General features: G+C 36.2%; 1 protein-coding gene and 1 long non-coding RNA gene across 4 annotated transcripts in view; one reads left to right on the top strand and one right to left on the bottom strand.

The window, feature by feature from the left end:
• SH3RF1 (SH3 domain containing ring finger 1) overlaps positions 1-12,058 on the bottom strand; it is an 82,465-nt gene that overhangs the window by 16,001 nt on the left and 54,406 nt on the right. For both annotated transcript variants that reach the window (XM_063156233.1, XM_063156232.1), the window contains exons 5-7: positions 9,593-9,895; positions 8,632-8,742; positions 927-1,081 (exon numbers count right to left, since the gene is read on the bottom strand). In XM_063156233.1, coding sequence (XP_063012303.1) covers positions 927-1,081; positions 8,632-8,742; positions 9,593-9,895 — 569 coding nt within the window. The remainder of the gene's footprint in view (positions 1-926; positions 1,082-8,631; positions 8,743-9,592; positions 9,896-12,058) is intronic.
• LOC134418223 (uncharacterized) overlaps positions 1-12,058 on the top strand; it is a 31,939-nt gene that overhangs the window by 7,168 nt on the left and 12,713 nt on the right. The gene's annotated exons all lie outside the window — the stretch shown is intronic.

Below are 12,058 nucleotides of genomic sequence, written 5' to 3'. Positions count from 1 at the left end.
AGTAAATGAGATGGGAACTTGATTAACTGCACTAGGTGCAATAATCCATAAGAAGCAATGTTAAAATGCCTGACACCAGGAAACAGCCCAAATCCAGATGCACCTGCTATACAAGAAGGGTGCTTTTCTGGAGTGGGAGGAAACCTGGTGGGAAGATAACAAGGACAGAACAAAAGCAGTCCTTATTCAAACTTGTCCCATTGGATTCAGCATCTCCTGAATTTAACATTTTCTTTTATCATTCTTATTCCCCAAGCTGCACACAAAGAAGTTTTCAAGAAGAGAGATGTTGTTAGGAACACATGTTAATATACCAAATATTTTCACCCGAAAGGATGACGCACGTTTGCTTGTATTGCAAGTGTGAAGACATAATGCTAACTAGCAGCTTTCTGCCTTCACTCCAAATTGCCACCCACTAATTAAGTGCACTGTAGAATCTTCAGTCAAATTTCAATTGCAACTGACACAAGTAGTCTGACAGTAACACGTTCAACAGTTTAAATTAAATACAGCACTTTCTGTGTTTTGGCATAAATTATTCCATATGAGAATAGCCTTTTCATACCATACATAATGGAAAACATTGAATAAATTCACTCCAGTGAAATGACACTTTTGAGTTATCCAGTATTCGGTGCTAACGCAACGATTCATTCATCTTCTGCATGATAAATACTTTATATTTTGAACTGAGTTCTTTCTACACAGAGCAACAACTGATTATATTTATCTAAGACATAAACAATGTTCAGTGTGGGACCTGTTTGGGGATATCACCTTTCTGCATGTTTTTTTCCTAAGGTGCAGGCTTGGCTTTTTGGCAATTCCAGCAGCACAGAGCCAGCTGCCGTGCTAAATGTACAGGTGAAGTTGGTGATCTCATTCCATTTTTCTGTCTGGAGAAAAGATTCAATTTTACTTACACACTTGGACGAGTTTGCTGTCGTAAATGTGCCACTTGGTCAGCTGATCCTGATGCAGACCTTTGTATGACACTTGTAGACTGAGGTCCAGAAGTGGCCGATGCAATGATTGCAGCAGACAAGAGAGGTGGTGGCGGAAGTGGAGGATTCATATTCTGATTTTATAAGAACAAAAAAAAATAGCAACAGATGAACAATATTGTTTGATGAGTTCAATAAGCTGGAAAAAAAAGAAAAGGCATGATAACTCCAAGGAAGTGGAAAAAAGCAACTGAGTCCAGTGTTGCTTTACCTCCTGTTACAATATAACCGGAGAGTTAGCTTTCTCTCTATTTCTTTTTCTTTCAGTTTAAAATCTTTAAGTTTTGGCAGCTAATTAAGCAAATGACAAACAATTTCTCAGAACAGGAAAAAAGGTATTTCTAGTTATAACATGTTTAGGACAGGGCTCGACAAAAATTCAGAAGCCTTCCAGGAGGTAGATTTTGCATCCTGCTGCTGACTGTATTTCATAACATGATTGTTTTTGTAACCTGAAGCTGAAACATAATATACAATTCAGCTGCAGTGCACCCAAAAGCACCCCTTCTGGGGGAAATTTTCTTTTGATGTATGGGTTACAAAAGCAAGCACAATATGAGACCATAATCACTGAGCTATTGTTACTTCTTTCTCCTATTCTTCTAGTCTAAAGAATTAGCTTTTGAAATTCAGTATTATCAAGATTAGTAATCTTTAACAAATACCCCAGTAAAAAGGCACCACAGATCGTGATGGGGGTCCTGCCTACAGACTTCTGTGCGTTTTAGAATCAATGGAGCAATTGTTACCTTCTACTCTGGAAGGCCTCAGACAATTCTTTAGGACCTTGTGTACTGACCCTCCTGGGAAAAGGCACTCACAAAGAGGGAGCTTTTCCTTCCCCCCCTTCCAAAAATAACTATTTGTGTTACAACACACAGAAAAAGAGTAATAAAAAACCTCCTACCTTTGAAAAAGTGAAACTGAATTAATTTCAAACATAATCTTCCTAAGACCCACAGAACTAGAAAATTAATTAACAAAATATCCTGAAGTAGTGCCTCGCACTTTCCATACATCAGCATATAAATGCACAGCATTGCATTATCAGTTTGGAAAATATGTAATTGAAAATAATTTTAATTCCCCTCAAACACTTCACTTCTAAAGGGTTTTGCCCTTTTTTTTCTGTTTTTTCAAACAAAAACCTATATGGAAACAGAGTTTTCGTTCTACACTGTATGATTATTACTCTTCTACATTTGGTGGAAATGTTAAAAAAAAGACAGCTCTTTAAACCAGTTTTACACTGTCAGGTCACAGTAAAGAACTGCATAATTAAAGACTTTCAAATCTAGAGAAAACTGATCCAAACTTACAGAGTTTCAGTCAAAATTGTTACGTTTAGCTATGGTATAAATTGCATGGTATATAATATATAATGAAATATTCCTATTTTATTTAAAGCTTTTTTTCTGGTCATACATTAACACATTCTTAAGACCAAGTAGGCCTTCTGTATCCAACACTAAACAGAAATGACCTGCTGGAGAAACATCACTGAGAGCTTTGATACTAATAGGGTATTTTTTACAAAAATGACAATTGCATTTGCTTCGTATTCAATCCAACCATTTTTTAAAGTATCCAGATAATTCACACTGAAATACCAACATTTCTCTCTCAGCTGTTTTACAGCTGAAGTTATTTGTCTCTCCCAGTTAGACATTCAACAAATGTCTTGGTTGAATCCAAGCTGAATGTGAGCATCTAACTTTCATGTAACCTATTAAAAGAATAACAATTTCAATCTTTTTTTAGGCATCTAGATTTCTTTGTATATGGTAGAACTTGTAAATTCACATTAGGAGATGATTAGTTGGAATTCTTTAAAATTAAACCTGTTCATGCACAATATCAAGGTTGTCACAGTTCCATACTTCCTGCATCTCTACAGATGCTGAACACTGCATTTTATTCATTTGAACACATAATATACACTGAAGATTTATCTGCAATAAAGGCACCTTCACAGCTCTATTTTATTCTGCTTTATTCAGGTTCTGCTCCCCTCACCATGTCTATCAATATGGTAATGAGACCAGCAGTGAGCCACAGCACAATTAAACTCCCAAAGACTTGGCAAGAAATCTAAATAAACTACTTGATAGACTTTAGAGGACTAACACTCCACACCCTGCACTGCTACAACTTGGTAAAATAGACCCAAATGATCTAGCCAAGTTTTCAAGAACTTTTCTGGCATGCAACCATTTTTCTAGCTGTTGAGAAACACACCTACCTCCAGGCACTTGCTAGTTTTGATGGTTCCCATAGTCAACATTTCGTGAAAGAATATACACAAACCGCATGTGATTCAATAAAGTATGCTCAGCAATAATTAAGAGTATTTTAGGTAGGTGAGGGGAAAAAATTGAATGTTTCTGCAACTACTTTTCAGACACCAGGTGTACTTTCAAGCATATAAACCAGCAAATAAGTGATAAACTATTTTTTTAATTGAAAGATGAAAAATTACATTATTTGAAAATTAATGTATGTTACAACTTCAAAAAGTATCTGTAGTCATGCTCTAGAAACACATGCTTATTACTAAACTTAAATATAATTAGGCTGCATTCCCATATCAGTTAATTGAAGATCAGTAATCACCTCGCTCAAAGAATAATAAAAGGCACAGCAGTGGAAAAGAACATTCATTAAGTCTTCACTCCCACAATGTCTAGGAAAAAATATATGGCTTGCAAAATTCCCTGAGGGCTAACAAATTAAGGCTTATGTTTAACAAAATTTCTAAACTATATGTTATCAAAAACAGGTCTCTCATACAAAACCTCATTGTTTCTTCCTGCTGCTTCCTCTTCAGAACAAAAGTTGATTTGAATTTTGGTTGATTAAAATTAGGACAATTCTTATTAAAACCTCCTGACTTACACTATTGAACTTACACTGGAACTACATAAAAGAGCTAAATGTCATCAGTGTATTATATAACCCCCACAGCTTGTGCCTCATTAATCATAATTCAAACTACCTTATATTCTTCAACATAAAGAGCAATTTCTCTTTTGTGCATGAGAGAACAAGACCAGAAAAATTAGCTAATTTTTTAATTTTTGAAACCTTTAGCACGTAAGTGAATGCAAACCATCCAAATATAGACCACCTCTTTCTGCTAGTTAAGTGCACACACCAAGACACCATTTCAAAGTCAACATTTCCAATCTGTAGAAGTAGCTGTATGGACATTTAGGTTGATTGCAATCCAAAACACTTTTCACTTCCCAAGAGACTGTAAAGGCAGACTGAAAGGAAGATAAGTTATCTCTTGTTGCTAGATTGTTTTTCTGCTGCTGCTTTTGAATGTAATTCTAACTTTGCTGTGGTACATTTAGTTTGTTTTTCCCATATCATGGTTCAAATCACATACTTTAAGATTATTTTTCAGTAAAATCTATGGCAACTAGATCTACTCCATTAGATAAAAACCTTATAAATTACATCCAAAAATTTCCTTCCAAGTGAATGAACCTCACATAATTGTATGTGCATATTTTCACCCAACTACTACTGGACTTGACATCTGTTATTTTTATTTTGCAAAGAACTTTAAATATACTAAACACCAACAAGGTTAAAAAATGCCAGTGGCCAAGATAAGCAGACCAATTAATGCCCTAATTAGAGGTAAAGCTGTGGTTGGAAGTCCCAAAGAACAGTGTAAGAGATAATATCACAGCCAAAAGCTCTGGCTGTGAGAAGTCTGTCTCAGTTCATAGCTTCTTCAATTTCAAAGAATCAAACCTCAAATCACAAGCCAAGAATTAATGCTGTTGTCTAAGAAACCCCTGATGCAAAATAAAACTTTGAAATAAGTTATCACAAGTTTTCTGAAGGAAAATTAAAATTTGCTTAAATGATACAAGCAGTAGAGAGCATATACAGTCACTTGACAAGAGCACTGTCATTCCTAAAGCTTATTTGTGCCAATTTTAGCTGAAACTTTGTAAATTATTTACTTCATACAATACTGGGTACCAAAGAGCACCTACAAGACATTATTATAGACAAAACAAAATTAATACAATTGGCATTTTTGAATCATCAGAGCAACATAAAAAACTAAAATGCAATCCTATACATGGACACAAATAAAAGAGTCATAGACTCCCTTGGGCTAGGAATTAATCCAAACTGTATTAGAGAAACTTGTTAGACAACAAGACAGCTCAAAATTATCTCCTGTTGACAATAAAAATGCCATCTTTCTTACAGAAGATAAGAGAAGACACTAGCTTTTCCTTGCTTTGAGATTCAGGAGAGATAAATGTAGCAAAGATGCACAAATTCAGAATTACTGTAAAGGAATACATTATTCTCTTCTTTGCTGATGGGTAATCATGCTCATCCTCTCAGATTTCTTCCTTCTCCCTTAATCTAAGTTTAGAATTACATTAAAAAAGTGTATAAACACCTTGCTTTCAAAGAACAATTACTTTCAATAGTGTTATAAACACCAAAACAACTGATAGGAAGGACGTCAAATAAATGACCTTCATGCTAAAGAGAAACTCCTCCTGTTCCCATCCAGTTTCCTTGTCAGTTGCTTAGTATTCAGAAACAGTTAGGAAAAAAGCTAAAGGGAGAAACTTAGAGAAATACAGGAACTTCTACTTACAAAAGCAAAAAAAAAAAAAAAAAAAAACAAAAACCAAGACCAAATACAAGAGCAAAAGTACTCAAGCCAACCACTCTAATGTATTAAACATACAATCACAATTGTTCCACAGCTTAAAATTAATGTTCAGAATGTCAGGAAGGGTAACAGATGTTTCCAGAAGGGAAACATCTAGATAAAAAAGAACATCACTTTCCCTCTTGGCTGGTCAGAACTATTTTGCACATTTTTAAAATGAAAACAAGAGCTGACGAAGCAAGAGGAAAAGTGTAAGTAAAAGATTCACCTCACAGTCTGTGACTTTACAAACTGCATCATCATCTAATGCTGTCTGTCATAAAGGAACAGAGGAATAACCTGACTCTAACCTGAACTGCCAGCTTGCATTTTAGTCATGCTGAAAACAAGTCAAAAAGAAACAGAACATGATGTACAGAAGGCTATTGACTTTTAAAGAGGGTGGCAGAGAATAATTCAGATTCTCAATGGGAATTATGTGCCTAATTGGAAAAATAAGCAGGAACATGGTTATCACAAAGAGAAAGTAGCACCCCAAGATCCGGGACAATCAATGGCAGGAGTTTCTCTCCACGCTGCATTTAGCACTGCAATTTAATTCCTGTGAATGCCCATGGTGAGATCGCCTTTGAACAAGCTTAAGCAACTAAAGCACCCAGGGTGGTTTAATGACTTTGCACCACCACCAAACTAAAGTATTTTTCCATGATGGCATCAAATAAAGAACTCCTGACTCTTAATAACAAACAGAAGCGTTTGTTATTGAGAGAAAAAAAAAGCAGCTTCTGACAGAACTTCTGAAATTATGCATTGAATGCTGTCTCCTCAATCCTCTCCAAAAGTATCTCATAAATCAAATCGATTACTCAATGTTTGCAGCATATATGTTAGCTAGAGTTGCATTCTGCTTAACAACACCTAGGTTGATTCTGTTTGCTCAGTTGTCACAGGTATTTTCTGGAGGTTAGGTTGAAAGAAGTATAAAAAACTAAGTGGAATAGTATATAAGGAGCTAATTGTTTCTAGTACAAGATGTACACCTCATAGGCAAAAAAAGACCTGGGGGTTCTTCCTGGTGTACACCAACTTCAACAAGAGCCCACAACGTACACAGATTGCCCAGAGAGGTTGTGAGATCTCCATCCTTGGAGATATTCAAAAGTTATGTGGACACAGTCCTGGGCAACTGGCTCTAGGCAGCCTTGCTTGAGCAGGGGAGGTTAGACTAGACAACCTCAAGAGGCCTTTCTAAACTCATCTGCTCCATGACATTAAAATATGAACCTAATTATAATGAGATTATTAACTGTTTCCAGATTAGCATTCATTTAACAGGAGGATTACACAGCTAATCCACAGACTGAAGGAATCAACAATTTAACCCAAGTAAGACAAAGCACAGCTACAGCTCAATCTGCCTTACACAGTAAGGCAGGGCAAAAGCACATGGTCCATATAACTGTGAGTAATAAAGTTGTCTGTCTGAAGAGCAAAGAATGTGAAATACATTTACTTGGATGAGAGCAATTATTAGTTCACAAAAGATGACAAAAATTTGTGGCATCAGGCTGGATATTTAGTTGGACATAAACTTTATGCTACATTCAGGCAAATTTTCAAGATATAAGAATCAGGCTAAAAGATAAAAGGGTTATACTATCAATATCTTCTCCACTGAAAAAGACTGTGCAGTATTGCACCGACTTCTGGCATGTGCCACCATGTGTGTACCATGCCAAAAGAAAGTACTGGAGATAATTCAGAAAACAACAGCATCATAATTTAAAAGACTGAAAACTGTAACTTTAGAGTTCCAAACAAAGAAGCAAACCAAGCAACAAAGGAACCAAGCCACTCCTAAGCATTTTCGTAAACAACAGAAAGTTGATACCACAAGACAGACAATTGTGCCTTAAATTTTGCAGAAAAATGTGTAAAATGATGCAAATGCCAACAAGTTGAAAACAAAACTAGACCTATTTAGCAGCAAGGCTATTCATCATATTTTAGTTGGTTTAAAGACCTCAAGAATAGACACCTGAACGAGATCAAGTCACAGGGATTTTTGTTTGGCTTGTTTGTTTGGTTTTCTGAAGTGAAGATCTATTATTCAACTGTGACCCACCCCTTAAAAATTAGGGGCACAACTTTAGACTGAATGAACTTAATTTCAAGAACTTTATTTAAAGTCACATTAAGATCCCTTAAAGATCTCTGAAAACTGGTATCCACAATCTTTATTGCAGTAAGGCTCTGATGAGTACAGTATGATTTATGGCATTCCATAGCTTTTCTAACATAAGCATAGGAAACTAAGGAATTCCAGCAGGTTTTAGAAAGAATACCTGCACTTTTTGAAGGAAATATCATGTCAATTGTTCAAAGGAAACATCATTGCAATGTATTTCTTCCTTTAAAAGATGGCCATTTGCTACATGTTTTCCTGTTGATCCCTAAGAGCCTAATTTTAAAATGCTAGACATGTTCTTCAGCTGCCACAGGTGTACATGCAACTAAAATCACCTTATTTAATGAGGAGAGAGCAGACTTTTGAAGTTATTTCAGATAATCTTGAAAATCTTAAGGAAGACAGAAACACCTGGCAGCTGTGGTCCCAAGTTGCTGTTTTTTGTAAGAACTTTCTTGTTTCCCCAGACTTTCCCCCCAGCATAATTTCTTTTCTACTCATGCTTGAAAGAAAGACTTTTCTGGAAGGAAGTGTGATTCTCATGTTTACTAAGGAGAAATTACTGAGGAAAGCTGGAGAAATGGATATACATGACAAGATGCAAACATTTTAGCAATAGGGCTTTTGCTACAGTTAAATTCATACCATTGTCTTTTACATGGACACAAATCCCACAGAACCATCATTTCAAATCAATATATTGGAACTTGAGGAAAAAAAAAAAGCTGTACAAGACCAAAGGCAAATGGAAATGCTGAGTTTTCTTAAGCAGTACTTACACCAAGAGCAGCTTGGTAGGTAACTTCTGAGGGGAAGGTGAAGGAAGGCCCTGTCGTGACTGGGCTGCTGGGGGGTGGAGTCACAATCAGCCCTGTAGTGCCAATATGAACCTGGGAGAGAGAAAAAAGGGTCAGTTCTGTGTAGTTTAGTAACAGCTGGTTTTGACAGAGCTGTAAGCTTCATGGTCAAAATCACCAGTATTCTATCCCTTGTAACCTTAAACTAAACCTAATTTTTAGTTAGATACTCACATAAACAGTGTTGGATCACACAGCTCACTTTTTTTTTCTGACTTTTCTAAATGTTTGGAGATACACTGAACCAGCTACATGAAACACACTTTTAACCAGTGTCAGCTCTCATTTTTTTCCATAAAAGGCTGTCAGATCCCTAAGATGTGCAAATAAAGCATATTTATGAGCTCAGGTAAAACATCACCAATACCTCTTGGGCTCCATTGCTCTCTCTTTTCCCAAAGTCTAATCACTGTATGAAACAGCCAATTTTTCACAAACTGCTGAACAAATAAATAAAGTCAGATAAATATTTCTACTTACCACAACCAGATTAACATGCTAAATATCTGGAATTCACATAATCTTCAAGTTGAATATTTTACTTTTATAGGATGCACTTTACTAATATTAATTATTATATTAAATTTAGAAAAAAGAAATAAAAAAATTACATCACTCCAGTTTCTAGTTTCCACAGTTTAATCAAAACCTTTGTGGCACTTTAGAATATAACAACTGCAAAAAAACCCCTAGTCCACAAGACCCAACTATTTGCTATCATATCAGAAGTATTAGAAAACATTTTCCTTAAATGTTCTCACGTTGGAATATAAGTTTTTTGAAAGTGTACATTCATTACTAATTAGACACAATTAATAACTTGAAATAAACAATCTGACAAGATCAGAGCTTTTATAGCTCTAGCTGATGCCCTGTGAATTACCTGAGAGGGGGCACTACAGGACAGCCCGGACAGCTCACTGATGCGGGCGGCAGCCGTGGGGTTGCTGGAGCTGATGAGGACAGGAGGACTGATTTCCATGGAGTGCCGGTTCTGGGAGGACTGAGAAGCCTTGTTGGACATGGTGAGGGAGGTAAAAGAGTGCCGTTTTTTGGTGTTTTTCTTGGTATCGGTGTGCTTTTGGGTTGAATTGTTGTGGGCTGCCCCAGAGGTACCTTCTCCAGAGTCAACAGCAGAACCTGAGGGCTTGTCCAGCTCTATCAACTGTTTGGCTGCTGTGTTAAACTACAAAAACCAGTAACATGTTAGTATGTTTTTTATTTATAAAAGTCACCTGAATGTAAAAAACATCTCTTTTCCTTTTATTCATAGGATAATCTCGACCATGCAACTTAAAACTGTGGCATACCAACCTACTCTACAAATCTGTCAGTAGAGAGTGACTAATCATTCACTACAAACTCAACACACTTACTGTTGGGCTGGTATGAAATTTTACCATCAGAGGTAAAATTTCAATCAATAAGTACATAATGCCATAGTCCAGACATGGATTAATTCAGCAATAACCAGTGCCTGTATCATCTAGAAGGCAGACTAAAACACAGTGGTTCCCTTTGACCTTGGAACAGAAAAATCTGTGCTACAAAACTTCTTGGATATTTATGTCATTTTCAGCCATTTTTTTCTTTTGTCTATGACACAATCCTGCACATTTGCATGTGGGCTCTTGAAGGTATTCCTCCTTTATATCCTTTGGTACTTGTGCACATCTTTAACACTACCAGCAATGAAAAGACAGGCTTCCTCAATGCAGGTTTAAGAACACAGTAGGACAGACTAAATACCCAGCTATATCAGTATACTGCCTGGCAACAGGCACCTGTACAGGCATAAGATGGCATAGGGAGAAAAGAAACATATACAGGCAATTTTGTGGAAATACCTTCTCAGCTTCTGAATTTTCTAATGTAGAGGCACCATCTCTGTGCCATTTTCTCTTTCTTTACTCTTACCTATAGAATTTTTGTTCAAATGAGATTTTCTATCTGCTAATTATTGTAACAACAATACTACATTAAATGCAAACAAATCCTTCCTTTCCAATGAAGAAATGAGGAATCCCACACATTTTCTTCTTACAATGAAATGTAAGCTATATAATGGAGAGGAGGAGAGGAAACCAACAAACAAACCCTCTACATCTTTCAAATGCCCTTTATTTTTAGAAAGTCTTATCACTATTAGAAATAATAACGTCAGAACTCTCATGTAATCATGAGCTGAAATAACACCAGCACCAGTTTTCTGAACATGTAACACTAAATATGAATACTGTTACTTGAAAAGTGTAGGTGATTATGAAGAAAGAAAAGATCTTTTCTGAAGAACATCAGGTTGAAAGAATGAAATTAGTTACTGTGGAATTTTATTTCTATTCTTCAGCATATTATTTCTTCTATTTATTGTACCAGTTTCCTGCAAGTCTTGAGATTCTACTACATCCTACTATGCTCATGAAGGGTTTTAAAGTAGTATTTTACCTCATCAAAACTTTACCAGACAAACAACAAACCATTAATTATGATAGCATCAACATTGATTTAAATGCAGCTCCCACAGATGGCCAGCTTATATTCTGAACACAAGTAGATATCTACAGATATAGATATATAAGGTAGTGTAAAAGAAAAAAGATTTTTTTTTTAAATATAGAAGAGGTTGGTAAGTGATATTTGAAAGATTTTCATATATAGAGAGAAAAAAAAAGATGAAGTTCAAAACTGGAACTGCTGGAACAATGAGGAGTTGATATAAAAACCTTCTACAGAAGAGGAAGAACTACATGGAATATACTGCAGTGGAGGAAGGGCATAATGGGAGATTTGAACCAGGATATGAAGTCAAGAATATAGAATTTTTTCCTAAATGTTCTTATTGTTGGTCCTTTAGAATGCAACTGAAGAGAACTGGAATCACAGAACCATAGAATCATTTGGGTTGGAAGGGACCTTCAAGATCCTCAATATCCAACCCATCTGCCATGGGCAGGGACACCTCCCAATAGACCAGGTTGCTCAGAGTCCCATCCAACCTGCTCTTGAACGCTTCCAGGGATGGGGCATCTGCAACCTCCCTGGGCACCCTGTTCCAGTGCCTCACCACCCTCACAGTAAAGAATTTCTTCCTAATATCTAATCATAACCTATCTTCTTCCAGTTTGAGTCCATTCCCCCTTGTCCTGTCACTACATACTCTTGTAAACAGTCCCTCTCCATCTTTCTTGTAAGAAGGAAGGAGAAGACAATGTCAGAGCAGTAAACAATCCTATGAAAAAGGTAGATGCTAGATTTTCCTTCCTGCTATTACTCAAGATGGATCATATGGATCAAAATAATATTGTTTTACCTGCATATAACAGAAGATATAAACATATCATTTTCTCCA

Source organism: Melospiza melodia, chromosome 5 (genome assembly GCF_035770615.1).
Source record: "Melospiza melodia melodia isolate bMelMel2 chromosome 5, bMelMel2.pri, whole genome shotgun sequence".
Taxonomy (NCBI): domain Eukaryota; kingdom Metazoa; phylum Chordata; class Aves; order Passeriformes; family Passerellidae; genus Melospiza; species Melospiza melodia.
This window is presented reverse-complemented; position numbering and strand designations above follow the sequence as displayed.